Raw genomic sequence first — 17160 nt, forward strand, 5'->3', positions numbered from 1 at the left:
GTATTACAATTCTTCCTGGATGGCTGGTGAGGTCCCCAGGGAATGGAAGCTGGCAAAAATTTTGCCCGTTTTGAAGCCCTGTAAGCAGCCAACAAGCTACGCATCATTCCGGCCCATTGCCCTACTGAGCTGCGTAGGTAAGCTCATGGAGCGCATGATCTCCAAACGCATAATTTGGTTTCTAGAAAGCCGAAATGAGTTCCCCCAAGAAATGAATGGGTTCCGTCAAAACAGGTCTGCGACTGACAATATCATCGCCCTCGTCTCATCACTTGAGGAGTACCCTCATGCTGGGTAGATCCCGACAGCCGTTTTCCTAGACATCAAGGCCGCCTTTGACTCTGTCTTTCACCATGCAATTCTCGCAGCCTATGGCAGTCTTGGCCTTGGAGGAAGGCTATACAAGTGGATTGGGCATTATTTACAAGAACGGCAAATTTTATGACCACTCCAGACGGTCCAACACGCTTTCACGCAGTGGAGAGGGGCGTACCACAGGGAGCGGTGCTCAGCCCTCTCTTGTTCAATATTGTCCTTATTCACATAACAAGAAACCTTCCGCGAGGGGTCCGCAAAACAATTCATGCTGATGATATCTGCATCTGGACCGCATCACGTTCGCGCTATATTACCCAGCAACGTCTTCAGAGAGCGCTATTGCATGTTTCGTAGTACCTGGCTTCCAGAGGTCTTCGTCTATCGCCAGAAAAGAGTGTTGCAATGGCGTTTACAAGAAAAACGATGACCAGATATCCGCTGCTCCTAGGCGGACGATCGCTGCGATATGTACGATCTCAGCGATTCCTGGGTGTTGTAATCGACTACAATCTGTCATGGTCACCTCAGATCAAAAAACTCCGCCAGAGGATTACTGCAGCATCGCAAGTGTTCAGGTTCATGGCGGGAACAAGGTGAGGTAGCAACTGCCGAGCAATGCGTCTGCTTGTAAAAGCCTACGTTGAAGGAACCTGGCGCTACTGTCTACCAGTGCTTCAAAGATTATCTACATCAAGCAATAAGACTCTCAATGCCGCACGGAACAACTGCCTGCGAATATGTCTTGGCCTCCCAAAAGGTTCCTCTGCGTCAGGAACAGTAGCGGAGGCAGGATGTCTCCCACTAGAGGTGATTGCCGCCCAGGAAACTATGAGTGCCCATCTCCGCCATGTCCTGCAAGGGAAGAAGCACTTCCTACACCGTGTCCATCTAACTCACAGCAACTCTAGCTTTGGCCAGGCAGTACAGCTCCTGCCCCTTCCTACTATTAATCAGCCACAGAAGCTACTACCTCTGGCCTTTCCTCCATGGACAGTCTCTCCTCTAAAGGTGAAGAAGTCTGTTTCAGGTGTGAATGCAAAGAGCCGCATGCCACACGCAGCGCTTCTGCAAACTATTCTCGCCTACTTAACGGAGGAATATACGCAGCACACCCATATCTTCACCGATGGTTCAACTACTAAAGAAACCTCTTCTTGTGGCGTTTATGTGCCCTCAACAGACCATGCCCTTTCTTACCGGGTGCAGCGGAGGACATCCTCTACGACAGCTGAGCTCCACGGCATTAAGGAAGCTGTTTCTTACATCCTGCGCTGAACCGCCGGCCGTTGGGTTATCTTCACCGATTCAAAAGCATCTGCAGATCCTGGCCAACCTGCTGAAGAAAACGAATCACCAGCCAGTTTCCCTCGACATCGGGTATATACATCATTTAGCTATTGCCGCAGGCCACTGCGTAACATTTCAGTGGGTACCTGCTCACTGTGGCATTCTGGCTAATGAAAAAGCAGATGAAGCGGCCCGTAAGGGCCATCAACATCGGAGATACATTCGAACTTTTTTCATGAAATCTGATGCGTCCGAAATGGCTAAAAGTTTTGCGTATGAAGGAACGTATCAGCTTTGGAGTTTGCCGACACATCAGTACCAATTTCTTCACTCAATCGACCCACATCTTAGATCAAGACTCTCACCCAGAATTCCTCGACAACTGGAAACAGTTTATCACCGACTTCGTCTGAATTCTGCATATACAAACTTCTTGCGATACCGTTTTGGACAAACGAACAGTCCGCATTGTGACAATTGTGCCTCGATAGAAACTGTGGAACATATCCTACTTGTGTGCCCTGCGTATGCTAACGAGCGTGCGTACTATGAACATTGCATGCAGAAGCGCTGCCCAGTGCCCCTAACAATTTACAAAGTTTTAGGTCCCTTAGGCTGCTTCAGGCAACAGAGACTTGCAATGAACTTTCTTTTTACATATTTGAAAGACATTGGACATCTCGATAAGCTCTAAATTCACTTGCACGTTACCTTCATGCATTCTTCATGCAGCGAACTTCGTCAGCCCATTTGTCGTCGGACTATGCGCTCCATCATTCCATAGGTTACATCAATACTCGCCATTGCATCCTTAGTACCCATTTCATGGCCGCATTTTATCTTCGTTTTTTTTTTCTTTTACCTCTTCCACGCTGCTCTCCTTCTGTCTTTTTCTCCCAAATTCCCCTTCCTACGCTGAGTAGCATGCCAGCGATTTTTAAACGCCGGCTAAATTCTCTGCATTTCATTAAAGAGTCTCTCTCTCTCTATCTCTAGTTTAGCAGTTCACCATTAAACAACTTAAATCCTGCTCGTCTCAAGAGGCTTCAGGCCTTCGAAGAGGTCCTCCCCTCATCCGCCGTGCTCGAACTCGCTGACGGGCGGTCTGTTGGGGTGAGCCTGCCGGGCACCTTGGAGGACTGCTAGGACACTCGACCAACAGGTTTCACGCGTTTATTGCATCTCGATCTCTCTCCAGAACACCAAGACCACTGATTAAATAGCCTCGCCAGACAAAGAACATGCAACCTCGCCAATCAGGCGCGAGGTTCATGCATCTGGGCAGAACCAAACGTTTCGTCACAGTTCTCCTCGCATTCACACGCACTGCACCAATCACGACTTTCTTCGCACTCCCTCGTGGTCGCCACGCACCACGCAGTGTTCGGAGTCCGCGGCTTGCATCCCGCGCACCACTGCCCGAGACAGGCGATTCTTGCATCCCTAGGAACGGGGTTCTTGTTACCTGCCGCTCATGTCACATATTTCCCACGTTGTTACCCGCCGCTCATCGCTCATATTGGGAGAGGTCAACTCCATGTAATTTTTTTTAGTTTGGTAAAAGTAAGTCGTTCGGCTATGGTGAAAATATTGCAGAAAACATTTGATTTACGAAATTAAAGGCGATTTACTTCACATGGCCAAATGCGAAGTAAGGGCAGTAGCACGTTGCATCTCATTTCACTTTTAGGTCGAGGCTAGTTTTTCGAGGAGAGGGTTCAGGCGAAAGTCGGCAATATTTGCGATAGGGGACCTTAGCGGTAGTACAGAATAAAATTTTGGGACTGCTAAGTCGGCGCGATAACGGTGTGTTTTGGATCCATTGCCTACGATTGTCAGTTGATAAGACGAGGATGTCCAGTGCGCAGCGTGAGAGTGTGGCAGTTAACACGAGGCGTGATTGTTTCCGCGTTGATAGCAGAGTGCGCTCATGCAGTGGGCAGCGGAGCTGTCCTGTTCCTGCTGCCGGTGGTTCGAAAGCCAGGCGCGGCGCAGTCGCGGGAATATTTATTTTACTTCTGCATAGGCGACCTCACCCAAAGAGAAAACGGTTTTTTCTAGAGAATGGAAGCCTCAGTGCCAGTGCACTAGAATGGAAAATTCGTTCCCGCCACATGAACCGAAATTGTGACGTTGAAACCGAGCAAGGCTCCGGTCTCCGCTTACGAGTGAATTGTGTTGTAGCCTGGCCTCAGGCTACTGCGCGCAGAAATATTATCTCAGTGTTATCGTACTCTCCTTGTGGATACGGCAGATGGTGGCTACAGATGCGTGTTTTTTTAGCTTTTGTTACCCATAAATGTCTATTTTCAGCACAAGTGGCCTCTCTTTCCTTAGAACGCTACTGCGTGCAGATACAGGACAACATCAGGCTGTTCCCAGTGACCCTCGAAATTGCAGTAGTGATTCCATGCAGGAAATAATGACTAGAACTGAGAATCACTTCACATTTTGGTGCCTGTTTATAAATAGTATAATGTAAAGCATCAGGGGAAAGAGGCATTTACGTGACGAAGCAGCGGTTACTCTTAGCCAAGTTTCACTTTTGCTGGCTGCACAGCCTAGTGCCTGCACTTGAAATTTGAGACGTACCTGGGGCGCAGCCCAAGGAACCTCGGACCACCTCGGTACGGATTTCCCTGGAGCCAGCAGACAGGCGCTATGCCGCTGTGTGCACGTTCACTGAAAGCACACGAATCAAGCCATGGCTTGTAGTCTGGTGACTATCAAGTGTAAAATTCCCAAGACTCATTGTGCAAAAGGGCCCTCGGCGAGAGAAGGCAACGGCGTCGAAGGGGGATGGTTGCGGAAGCCGAGCGCGTGACGTCATGCTCCTTCCTAGTATTTTTTTTCCTCCATGGACGATTCAAACTGCGACGGCCTTATCTCGAGAGCAGTGGAAAAAAAATTAAGTGGTTATTTCAGTGCAGATTAAAGAATTTTTGATTGCTCGGATTGATGCTAAACATTTCTGTAAGGCCTCTATTCCATGACGCTTACATGACGCGGCGTCCTCGGCGCTGTGCGCCGTATCCACGCCGACACGGGGCATCACCACCAGCTGAACTCCATGCTGCAATGATGGCAGCAGCGGCAGCGGCGGGTCCAGCGGTCCTGTAGTAGCGGCTGCAGACCAGGGCCCGGCAAAAAAGAGACTGCGCGACGACCAAGCCAGCAACGAGGCGCTGACCTACCATCCAGAGGACATGGACCAAGCATGGTTGCAGTTGTCTCGTACAAGAAAAAGATAGCTACCGGTGTTCCTGTAGTCTTTAGGCCCACCGAGGTAGGAGGAAGCCTGTGGAAAGCCAACCCCAACATTGTGGCTTCGGCGGTTGTAGCATAGGCTCAAGTAAAAGTCCTCAGCCATCGTATTCACAAGGACGGGAGCCTGATGGTTACAGTATCGACGCTGCCCGCAGCTAACCGTCTGCTCACGGTAACTAAGCTGGCTGGAGTGGCTGTAGAGGCCCGAGTCCCATACTATTACACGGCAAGTTATGGCAAAATACAACATGTACCTGTCACCTACTCAGACGAAGATCTGCAGGAATATCTACGCGACGAAGGCGTCCTTTCAGCAAGGAGGCTAACAGCCTACACTCCTGAGGATGGCGGAAAGATCAATGAGGTACGCCGTCTCACAGTTACATTGGAATTCACAAAAGATGCGCCGCTACCAAAACGAGTAAAGATTGGGTTCTGTAGTTACCCTTTAACTGAATACGTCAGAGCAGCAACTCAGTGCTATAAATGTCAGAGGCATGGCCACATATCAAGACATTGTAACGGCCCCGTGCGCTGCAAAGTGTGTGCTGGCCCCCACTCGCATAAAGAATGCATTTCGAGAGCGCGATCTAAATGCGCTAACTGTGGGGGCCCGCACCCTGCTTCCTATGGATGGTGATATAAAAGGAAAGCAGCCACCGTTGCTCGCACGGCAGAGGAAACAGAAGGGAAGCCCCCCAAGCGCCATGAACCACCACCTAACCCCGACGTGATTTTCGCGACTACGGCAGCTCTCTCCGAGAATCAGTCAACACAGCGTGGCAAAGCAGCTGACAAGACCTACGCAGATGCGGTAAGAAAGAAGCACGGGAAGTCCGTTTGGTTCTTCTCCTTCATCAAAGCTGCTGAAACAACTGCACAATACCCGACAAACAGCGTCGCTCGCTCTGAGCCTAAGGTGCCACAACATGACAGGAAAATCAGCGACAGGCAGCAAACCGGAAGCTCTGAACAAGATATCACATGCCTACTGATTCCCATGCTGTTTGCAGCCATCAAGGCTCTTATCCGTGCAAACCCCTCGTCAGGAGGACTCCCAGAAGTAGAAGCTGTCCTTGCAATGGAGCCGTTGGTGTCGGTCTCCTACGCTCCGCAGGGGCGTAATAACACACTTCAGTAATCATGGCTTCAACAGCGAGAACTTCACCACAGCTGACAATCCACAACATCTTTCGTACATGCACCATTTTCCAGTGGAACGCTCGCGGGCTACGCTCTAAGCCCTCAGGTTTCCGACAGCTCGTGCGAGCGTACCGCTTCCCCTTCATAGTCATCTGTGATTCACGTGTCGAGAAAACTTTCCTACTCCACGGATACTATTTCCATCATTCACAACGACCAGATAACGTCAGCAGATTGCTGATAGGCTTTCGCGAGGATATCCCGGCCTCATCGTTTGATGTTCCGCCTCACAGCGACAATGAATACGTGTGCGCTGTCACAGTTATTGCCGGACAACAGTACACTCTTATTGGAGCACATCTTGAGCGAGGCACGCAATTTAATGCTTTGAGACTAGAAAACTTGATATATTTCTCATATTATTTACGGAGACCTCAGTGCTCATAATGAAATTTGGGGCAGCTTGCATACATATGCCCGAGGTGCCAAGCTTGCAAAACTTCTCTCCAAACATGCAGTTCAGCCATTAAATGACGGCAGCATCACCTACCTCCAAGGCCCGACGACTACCAGCAGCATCGACGTGACATTTATCACAAGTTCATTCGCCCACAACTTTGGCTGGTGCACTGATTTGGCGACACGCGGAAGCGACCATTACCCAATCCTCATATGGGGTTTCCGTGCGCAGAGGAACCCAAAGAAATTCCTTACAAAATCTACAGACTGGGACGCATACGAGGACGCTGTAAGCAGAGGAGTTACTGCGGCAACTCTCAATGAGGAATTAGCATCGACAATGGCGTGTTGCCTGAGAGCGAGTACACAAATTACAGCTAAAAATGATAGCCTACCTTCAAATGATGACACATTTCAAAGGCTTTGCGCTATACGCAGGCGAGCTGAAAGGAAAGCTCTGCGCACAAAAAGCCTCGATGACCTACGTTCATGCCGACGGGCACAACGTCACCTTCGACGCTACATGGATAGACTCAGTCAGCAAAAGTGGCGTGACTTTTGTTCTACGCTGGATGTGCGCCAACCAGTAACCAATATTGGGCTGATAGTTAGAGCTATGCGCACACCACTTCAACAACTTCACCCCTTCGCTGCACTCTCCCTTCACGAAGAAAAATCTATAAAAGAAGGCTTTGAAGAATACTGCAAGCTACTGTCGGCAGGGTCAAGGCATTCGACATTCTTCGCAGATGGTCAAAGGGGCATCCCAAAGGCGGCTGTGCCAGCGTTAGACCTGCCTTTCACAATGGAAGATCTACCCACAGCTTTCGCGGAGACAAAGAGACACACGTCTCCGGGTCGTGATGAGGTGACCTATGACGCCATTGCAAAGCTACGCCACACCTCCCGTCTTCGACTACTGGAATATTAAAATTCTTCCTGGATGGCTGGTGAGGTCTCCACGGAATGGAAGCTGGCGAAAATTGTGCCCGTTTTGAAACCCTGTAAGCAGCGAACCAGCTACGCATCATTCCGGCCCATTGCCCTACTGAGCGGCGTAGGTAAGCTCATGGAGCGCATGATCTGCAAACGCATAACTTGGTTCCTAGAAAGCAGAAATGAGTTCCCCGAAGAAATGAACTGGTTCCGTCAAAAAACGTCTGCGACTGACAATATCTTCGCCCTCGTCTCATCACTTGAGGAGTACCTTCATGCTGGGTACATCCCGACAGCCATTTTCCTAGACATCAAGGCCGCCTTTGACTCTGTCTTTCACTATGCAATTCTCGCAGCATTTGCCAGTCTTTCTTGGCCTTGGAGGAAAGATATAAAAGTGGATTGGGCATTATTTAAATGAACGGCAAATTTTTATGACCACTCCAAACGGTCCAACACGCTTTCACGAAGTGGAGAGGGGCGTACCACAGGGAGCGGTGCTCAGCCCTCTCCTGTTCAATACTGTCCTTATACACATAAGAAGAAACCTTCCGCGAGGGGTCCACATAACAATTTTTGCATCTGGACCGCATCACGTTCGCGCTATATTACCTAGCAACGTCTTCGAAGAGCACTATTGCACATTTCGATGTACCTGGCTACCAAAGGTCTTCGTATCTCGCCACAAAAGAGTGTTGCAATGGCGTTTACAAGAAAAACGATGACCCGATATCCGCTGCTCCTAGGCGGACGATCGCTATCAAATGTACGATCTTAGCGACTCCTGGGTGTTGTAATCGACTATAATCTGTCATGGTCCCCTGAGATCAAACCTACGCGAGAGGATCACTGCAGCATCGCAAGTGTTCAGGTTGATGGCGGGAACAAGGTGGGGTAGCAACTGCCGATCAATGCTTTTGCTTGAATAAGCCTACGTTGAAGGAACCTTGCGCTAGTGTCTACCAGTGCTTCAAAGATTATCTACATCAAGCAATAAGACTCTCGTTGCCGCACGGAGCAACTGCCTGCGAATATGCCTTGGCCTCCCAAAGGGTTCCTCTGCATCAGGAACAGTAGGGGAGGCAGGATGTCTCCCTCTAGACGTGATTGCCGCCCAGGAAACTATGATTGCCCATCTCCGCCATGTTCCGCAAGAGAAGCACTTCCTACACCGTGTCCACCTAACTCACAGCAACTCTAGCTTTGGCCAGCAGTGCAGCTCCGGCCCCCCCCCCCCCCCCCTACTATTAATCTGTCACAGAAACTATTACCTCTGGCCTTTCCTCCGTGGACACTCTCTCCTCTAAAGGTGAAGAAGTTTGTTCCAGGTGTGAATGCAAAGAGCCGCATGCCACAGGCAGCGCTTCTGCAAACTGCTCTCGCCTACTTAACCGAGGAATATACGCAACACACCCATATCCTCACCGATTATTCAAATACTAAAGAAACCTCTTCTTCTGGCCTTCATGTGCCCTCAACAGGCCATGCCCTTTCTTACCGGCTGCAGCGGAGGACATCCTCTACGACAGCTGAGCGTCACGGTATTAAGGAAGCTGTTTCTTACATCCTGCGCAGAACCGCCGGCCGTTGGGTCATCTTCACCGATTCAAAAGCATCTCTGCAGATCCTGGCCAACCTGCTGAAGAAAACGAATCACCAGCCAGTTTCCCTGGACATCGGGTATCTACATCATTTAGCTATTGCCGCAGGCCACTGCATAACATTTCAGTGGGTACCTGCTCACTATGGCATTCTGGCTAATGAAAACGCAGATGAAGCGGCCCGTAAGGGCCATCAACATCGGAGATTCATTCGAACTTTTTTTTACGAAATCTGATGCGTCCGAAATGGCTAAAAGTTTTGCTTCCGAAAAAAAGCATCGGCTTTGGAGTTTGCCGACACATCAGTACCGATTTCTTCACTCATTCGACCCACATCTTAGATCAAGACTCTCACCCAAAATTCCTCGGCATCTGGAAACACTTTACTGAATGCTGCATATACAAACGGCTTGCGATACCGTTTTGGACAAATGAACAGTCCGCATTGTGACAACTGTGCCTGGATAGAAAGTTGGAACATAGCCTGCTTGAGTGCCCTGCGTATGCTAACAAGCGTGCGTACTATGAACATTTCGTGCAGAAGCTCTGCCCAGTGCCCCTAACAATGGACAAAGTTTTAGGTCCCTTAGCCTGACTTAGGCAACAGAGAATTGCAATGAACTTTCTATTTACATATTTAAAAGACATTGGACATCTCGATAAGCTCTAAATTCACTTGCACGTTACCTTCATGCATTCTTCATGCAGTGAACTTCGTCAGCCCATTTGTCGGACTATGCACTCCGCCATTCCATAGGTTACATTAATACTCGCCGTTGCATCCTTAGTACCCATTCCGTGGTCGCATTTTTATCTCTTCCACACTGCTCTCCTTCTGTCTTTATCTCCCAAATTCCCCTCCTTACGCAGAGTAGCATGCCAGCGATTTTTAAACGCCGGCTAAATTCTCTGCATTTCATTAAAAATTCTCTCTTTCCCTCTCGCTTACATTCTCTGGGACTATTAAAGATAGCACAATCTATTACGAGGTTTTCTGCTATTCCCTTTGCGCATTGGCGAGCTTTTTTGTCAGTCACGTTGCGCAAGCAACAAATTATGCTGCTGAAAAAGATGACAGACAAGTAGTTCTTTGGATGTGAGTTGATGTGCCCTTCGGTGTTTACGAAAGCGTTTTTGAACAGTTAGTTTGTGCGATGTATGCCTGATAACATGTTTCGTTTTACAGACTGCCAGAGCTGCCGAGCGAAAGTACCAGAGTTGCAGCAACTACAGACACAGCATGCCGTGAGTGTCGTAATTCGAGTTCTTGTAAACTATTTGGATTAATCAATTTCTTTATTATGGGCAGAGCCTGCAATGTTCAGGGAAAAGTTGAACATATGTTATGGTTCTTCTTTAACACTTCACAGCTATTGATATAGATGCCGCAAAATGTGTCGTTGCCACTATAAATTTCCCAACTTTCCTTTAGCTGCATATGACTGCATGCAACTCGCACTTTCTGAGCGTCTGCATGCAATTTGGTATCAGTGTGGAATACCTGGAACCGATTACCTTGTTTTCATTACCTCTTTTGTGTGTTCACCTCAACTGTTCTCAATTACAGTTCCTGCCACATAATTTGCACAAGTGAAGTTCCGAGTACCTTCATTCTGGTAGTGGCAGATTAAGGATTAATAACTCATGATTCAAGTTCAGCATCGCTATCACATCTTTCCGACAAAGGCTGCCGATAGAGGCTGAGCGACATGAAGTGAAAATGTGCATGGAATTAGGTGGCCTTTGCCCAGCGGTGTTCCGTCAACGCACACTGGTGATATACCGGCGGCAGGTGAAATTTTGTGTCCAGACATTGACACCTCTAGTGCAGCGAATGAACAAACGTTTAAATGGCAGCAGCAGCACCAACCCAATCTGAGTGCTGAAAGTCTTTTCGTTTTCCAGTTTCTCTTTCGCATTCCGCCATTTATGGCTCGGTGTGGCTTTTACAAATCAATGCACATTGCGGATTGATATGACAGGCAGCCCTGCTTGTGAAAAGTGTGGCTGCGAGGAGACACCCGTACATCAACTGTATGAGTACCCCACTTTTGCTATCGAAATACACACGCTGCGTTGCGCTCTGCACCGAATCAATCCTCGCCTTTTAACAGAGAATAAGATCCTGGGACAGTGGCTACAGCAGTCCACAGCCCACAAGGACTGCAAGGCACTCTTTTGCTATCTGAAAGCGACTGGCTTGGGGGACAAATTGTGACTCTTTTCCTGACCCCCCTCTTTCCCTGCTCAGTCCCTTCATCGCTCTTCCCCAGTGCAGGGTAGCCAACTAGAACATCCTCCTGGCAAAATCCCTGCCTTCTCTTCCTCTTTATCTCTCTCTCTCTGCCACCTACCTGCTGCGGAGGGATAAGTAGTTTAGTCTCATGGCTACTGATCCCGAGTTCACAGGATCGATGAGTGAAGCAAGTTGGGAGAGTTGAGATATACCGGGTGTCCCAGCTAAATGTAACCAAACTTTTAAAAAAGGCGAAGTGTCCTAGTACAGTGAAACCAACTGAGGGTTGTTCATGGTCGCGTGGCCTAGTCTTGAGTATTTTTTCGCACTTCAAAGTTAATTAATTAGTTATGTTTAATTACCTAACTTTTTAATTATTGTCTTGTGGAAGAAAGTGTCAATGAAAGAGTTATAGATCGCCTCGAGAAACCGCTAGTAGTGCTGTTTCTGTAGAGTTACGATTTAGGTAGCTTCATTTATAGGCCTTAAAAAAAAGATATCACGTGACCAGCTGCTCGCTTACTTCTCTGCCCCAATGTGCACCCAAAGTCTAATCGATGAGAGGACTTCAGAAAAAACGGATTTTATTCTTTAAGGCGCGTCTTGGGAAGTTGAAGTGGCCCAGTTGTCTTGTGGAAGCTTTTTCTTATTGTGCGGGTTATGGCTAAAGGCCGGTAAAAAAACTACTTTACGTAAATATAACGTTGCTGAAAATGTCTCAGTAAGCTGTTTCTCAAAGCTATCTACAACATTTTTATTGACACTTTGTTCCTCAAGTCAATAATTAAAAAGTTAGTTAATTAAGCTTAACTAATTAGTCAACCTTGATGAACGAAAAAAATACTGCAGAGTAGGTCACGCGACTCTAAACAACCCTCATTTGGTTTCAGACGGCTAGATAATCCCGTATTTTTTAAAAGCTTGGTTACATTTAGCTGGGACACCTGGTATATAGCACAGCGCGCACAGACAAAAGGGAGACCGGACAAAGCAACTGCGGACACTTACTGAAATTTGTTACGGGAAGGGAAAAATAAATCAGTAATCCTACAAAAACAAACAAAAACGAAACCCGCATACAAGGCGTAAGCTACCTGCGCAAGTGTCAAGAACAAAAGCACTCTAGCCATAGGAAGATAACCCCGGACCAGTCCTTTTTCATGCTGTCAATCGAGATAGGCACCCTTAAGGAAATTTAGTTCATTTCGTGAAACCACTACTGATGGCCAACTAACGCAAGTGTCTCCAGAATTATGCATGCTATACTTTTCCATTATTTCTCTAGCTAAATGATCCTTATGCCTAAAAAGAATGGCTGTAGCAGAAAAAAACTTAGTACAAATACACAAACAATGGTACCGGTCAGATCAATGGACGATTTTGATGAGTTATTATCGCAGGAATTGAAGTGTTCTTGGAGCCTTGTATATTAATACCATAGATAGTATAAAGTTCCTAATGCGAAGAACAAATTATGGAATGCAAATGCTGTCGAACATAATTCCAAGATTGTTAAACAACCTTCCTACTAATGATGCGATGCACGACTATATTAGAAATGTCAACGTGTTGTACACTTGATTTGTATTATCTCATATGTATTCAGAGGCACGTACATTTGATTGTATATGCCCTTTATATTGGTGTTTTGTACTCTTCTGAAAATTTTTGTAACCTCACAGGGAAGGACGTAGCGACATTTTTGCTTCATAAATTTTGTATATTATTTTTGTATTTACGTCTCTCAATATCAAATAATTTTTTCTCACGATGTTATGTTCACAAAATGGGCTGTTTCTGTTTCATGTAGTGCTTGTACGCGTCCAGGGTTGTCTTCCTCTGGGCAGAGTGTTTGTGTTGTTGGACACGTGCGCACATAGCTTGTGCCTTGTATGCCAGTTTCGTTTCTGTTTATGTTTTTGTAAGATTCGTCATTTATGTATTCTTCTCTTCCTGTAATAAATTTCAGTTAAAGTCAGCGCTTGTTTTGACTAGCCTCCCTATTATCCATGTGTGCTGCACTTTTGGGAATCACCACAGGATTGGATCTCGGATGCGGCGACCACATTTTGATGGCGGCGAAATACAAAAACAAAAGTCTGTTTCGTGTGCGATGTCGCACCCATTAAAGAACCCCAATTGGTCAAAATTCGGAGCCACCCTCTACTACGTTCTTTATAGCCTGTGTATCGCGTTTTGATGTTAAATCCCAGATTCTTTTTTATGATCTGCCACCAAAATGGCCGACACAGCCGATGCAGTGCGCTGCGAGCATGCACGGCATGCTGGTGTGTCGTGCATGAAGGCTTCAGAGATCAAAAGAGTTCTTTACTTGAGAAAACACGACCCACACTTTGTTCGAAACGGCTTTGTTGGTTATGCGGAGCTAATAGTAAGGAAAAAAATCTCCCGAGAACAGTGCCATACCAACGCTTATGCACACAGCGTCTGTAGTGCATAGACACTGTCGGACCTATTGACGCCTGCTGTAGTTATGCATTCATGTTGACTTTTTGTTTCGTAATTTTGGAAGAAATGTCAGCGTTGTTAAGGTGTGAAAAAGCTGCTCACAGCGATCGTTTTAACTGCTTGCTATGTCTACCTTGGTATCGAAGAATAACTGACATCCGCCGTTGCACTTTCGCTGTCTGCATTTTGTGTCCGTTGTAAACAAAGTTGTGAACAAAATACAGAACAATTTGCAGGACTTGGTAAAATGGTACTGCTGCTGCCTTTGTACTGCTGCTGCCTGCTACCACAGTACGGGCTGACGTAAGCGTGACGCTTCAGGGCTGAAGTGTGAGAAACATCGTTTGTATATAATATAATTAGTAGGAGTGTGAGTTCTGAATGTGGCATATTTCCTATCGCTTTCCTACCCCCGTCGCCTACTGCAGAGTCGAACGTATTCAGACTGTTTTGTGTACTGGGGTGCAAATAAGTTGCAAATCTAATATTTTTGTTGTGTCGGTTGTTTTTTTCCTGTTATGAGCACGCAGTTACACATCCTACCGCCAACATAGATATAGCGAAGCCGGGTTAAAACACAGTCCTGCGTCCGCTGTGTATATAAATACCATAGATAGTAGTAAGTTCCTAATGCCACAGAGCTGCAAATGTCAATGCCTGTTTTCTTGGCAGTTCAGCGTGGAGGCTTTCCTGGACAGTGGCGAGTTCACCGACTTTGAGTTCGTGGTCCGTCCTGAAGATGATCCCGATGTACCGGAGCGGAAGTTCCGTGCACACAAGTTGTTCCTGGCTATGAGGAACGAGGTTTTCTACCCTATGTTCTATGGCGACCTCGCTGAAAAAGATCAGGTGGTCATCACTGACATCCATCCGGACGGCTTTGATATACTTCTCAGGTGTGGGCAATTCTCCATAGTCATGCGCTTCATTTGCGAACTGTGCTAGGAAGGTTTGTTTAGTATAGTTAGTTCTTAAAGTCGAATGGTAAAAGTATCATTCTAAAGCATTTCTTCAATACTCAATGCTTGATTGAGCTTGGCGCATGATAGCCTTAGATGCTTATGCACCATTAGACCCAGCACAACAATACTAGCTTGAATAACGTTATTAGGGCCGAGTCTTTATTTTGTAACGGCAGCGTACGAAAGACAAAGTGTGCCCAAAATCTCCCGCAGATAAAGAAAAGAAGGCCACGTATTAACTCATAATTGGATACTTTTTTTCTCGTGGATGAAATGTGTATACATGGAACTTTAGCGTTATAATCCCTCATTGATAACCACAGGTTAATATTTTTTTGGCAGGGCGAGAAACACAGGACACAGTATAAGAGTGCAAACTTGGCTTGAGGCCAAAGCACGGAGTCCATCTGATGACATCATAGTACATTACACTGTAAAAAAAAAATGCTCCACAGTACAGAGAAACCCGCTGGTAATGCGTTGCCGGAGGGTTTTCCGCAATATGAATACAGCGACTCCGTCCGACGGTTGTCACATTCTTGGTAACGGAAAGTTACGCTATGCTATGCACGAGAATGAAATCATTTCTTTGCAACGAATGCTTCTGTTGTGTTCTTATTAAAGGTCCCGTAATGTGTATGCATACTTCCTCCGTTCACTTGGAAGTCATCTGATCTAGAACGGAAATAATCTGCATTGTAATTATGTACTATCGAGAGCAAAAATAACAGACCCCTGCCAGCGCGTGCCGATCCGCGCCAAACTGCATGCGAGCACCGCCTGACGAACAGCTCCTAGTGCCGAGACCAGCGCAGTGGCGTGCGCCCATCTCGAGGAGCGCTACGTATTGCGTGCCACTGTGCTCGTGTCAGCATCTGGAGTGCTTCGTCAAGCGGCGCTTGCATGCAGTTTGGCACAGATCGGCACGCGCTGGCAGGGGTCTGTTATTTTTGCTCTCGATAATACTGTCAGTAGTACATGCACATGCATCTGTGTATAGCTTCTGTCCAGAATGTTCACTGCAGATATAGTAGTCCAGAGGCCGAGGAAATAAGTATTATGTACAAAAATTTCATGCATATTATGTATTGCACACGTACAAAAAATGCAACTTAGAATGAAAGAGTGGCAAGTGTTTGGTTGAGTACAAGTACATACGTTTTATTTTCATTACAAATTGCACACATTGTACCTCTAAACATTGCTGTCGGATCCATCTGAAAAGATAAAAAAATACTCATTTAGTCCACACAACACCTATTATAAATTTCACAAATACATTTGAACCATCCGCTATTGAACAATCGGCTTTCGTAGAAGCTTGTAAAAGCCATTTACTGAGAACCAAACCAACATGATTCATTGCCTAAAATTCATTTCTCATAACAGTAAACAGCAAAAACCACAGGGCCAGGAAGAAGCGGACAAAATGCGCTTACTCGGACACCACTTTGTGCATGAAAGTCTTTACGGTTGTCTACAATTTTGTGCAAGTAGAAAGTAGCTAAGGATGGGTGCCAAATACAATTCAATGCAGATGCCTTTCATTACATAGTACTCAATGCACAACTTAGTGAGCAAGGAACATTGGTAACATCTGAAAAAGGCCAGACACTTGCCCACAAGCATGATGATGATTGTGGCTTTTGATGGCGCGAGGGAATCTGAGGACAAAGAGCACCATGGCACAAGGTATTTTCTTCATCTCAAGGTGGGGCAATGAACCATTTGGCCGGCATTTCCCCTAAAGAAGACGAGCACCAGGTGAGGAGAAAGCTTGTACCCATTGGATTAGTGGTTACCCAGCACTTGCCCACAAGCAATCAGGAAGCATACTTCCCCGAAACCTTATGCTTTCAGTCATAGTTTCCATTATCTCAGCATCTGCAAGAAAATGTACTAATCTCTGAGGTCAGTGAAAATGCAGCCACAGGTGCTGGTTGCAGCTCACTAAGGTATTCAAATATCTCTGCAGTGCGCCCCACGAGGAACAGATGCTTAAGTTCCCACAAAGGGCTCTTTGCAGAAATTTAACCGAAGGCCACTGCCATGTTAACCTTTTCAAAATGATGGCCCAGAAAGACAAAGTGTAGTCATGTGTCTGATGTAGAAAAAGGATGAAGGCATGAATCTTTCAGCTTCTTCAACAGCTGTGATGTGTTTGTGACTGGTATTGCTTGGTTTGATTATTAGGGTTTAACGTCCCAAAGCAACTCAGGCTATGAGGGACGCCGTGTTGAAGCGCTCCGGAAATTTCGACCACCTGGGGTTTTTTAACGTGCACTGACATCGCACAGCACACGGGCCTCTAGACTTTCTCCTCCATCGAAACTCCATCGGCTGGGATCGAACCCGCGTCTTTCGGGTCAGCAGCCGAGCGCCGTAACCACTGAGCCACCGCGGCAGGGCTGTTGCTGGTATTGCTTCGCACAGCTTCAGTCTTCTCTTTGACATTTCGTGAAATCATTCCATATCTGTGAAA

The 17160-nt window shown here is 46.8% G+C and overlaps 1 protein-coding gene across 1 annotated transcript in view; it reads left to right on the top strand.

Moving 5' to 3' along the window:
* LOC149334478 (BTB/POZ domain-containing protein 6-like) overlaps positions 1–17160 on the top strand; it is an 88365-nt gene that overhangs the window by 44449 nt on the left and 26756 nt on the right. Inside the window, exons 2-3 of the mRNA XM_089555145.1 lie at positions 10198–10256; positions 14389–14612. Of these exons, the coding sequence (XP_089411271.1) occupies positions 10198–10256; positions 14389–14612 (283 nt within the window). The remainder of the gene's footprint in view (positions 1–10197; positions 10257–14388; positions 14613–17160) is intronic.

Source organism: Amblyomma mixtum, chromosome 8, assembly GCF_055824585.1.
Source record: "Amblyomma mixtum isolate Tamu chromosome 8, ASM5582458v1, whole genome shotgun sequence".
NCBI lineage: Eukaryota > Metazoa > Arthropoda > Arachnida > Ixodida > Ixodidae > Amblyomma > Amblyomma mixtum.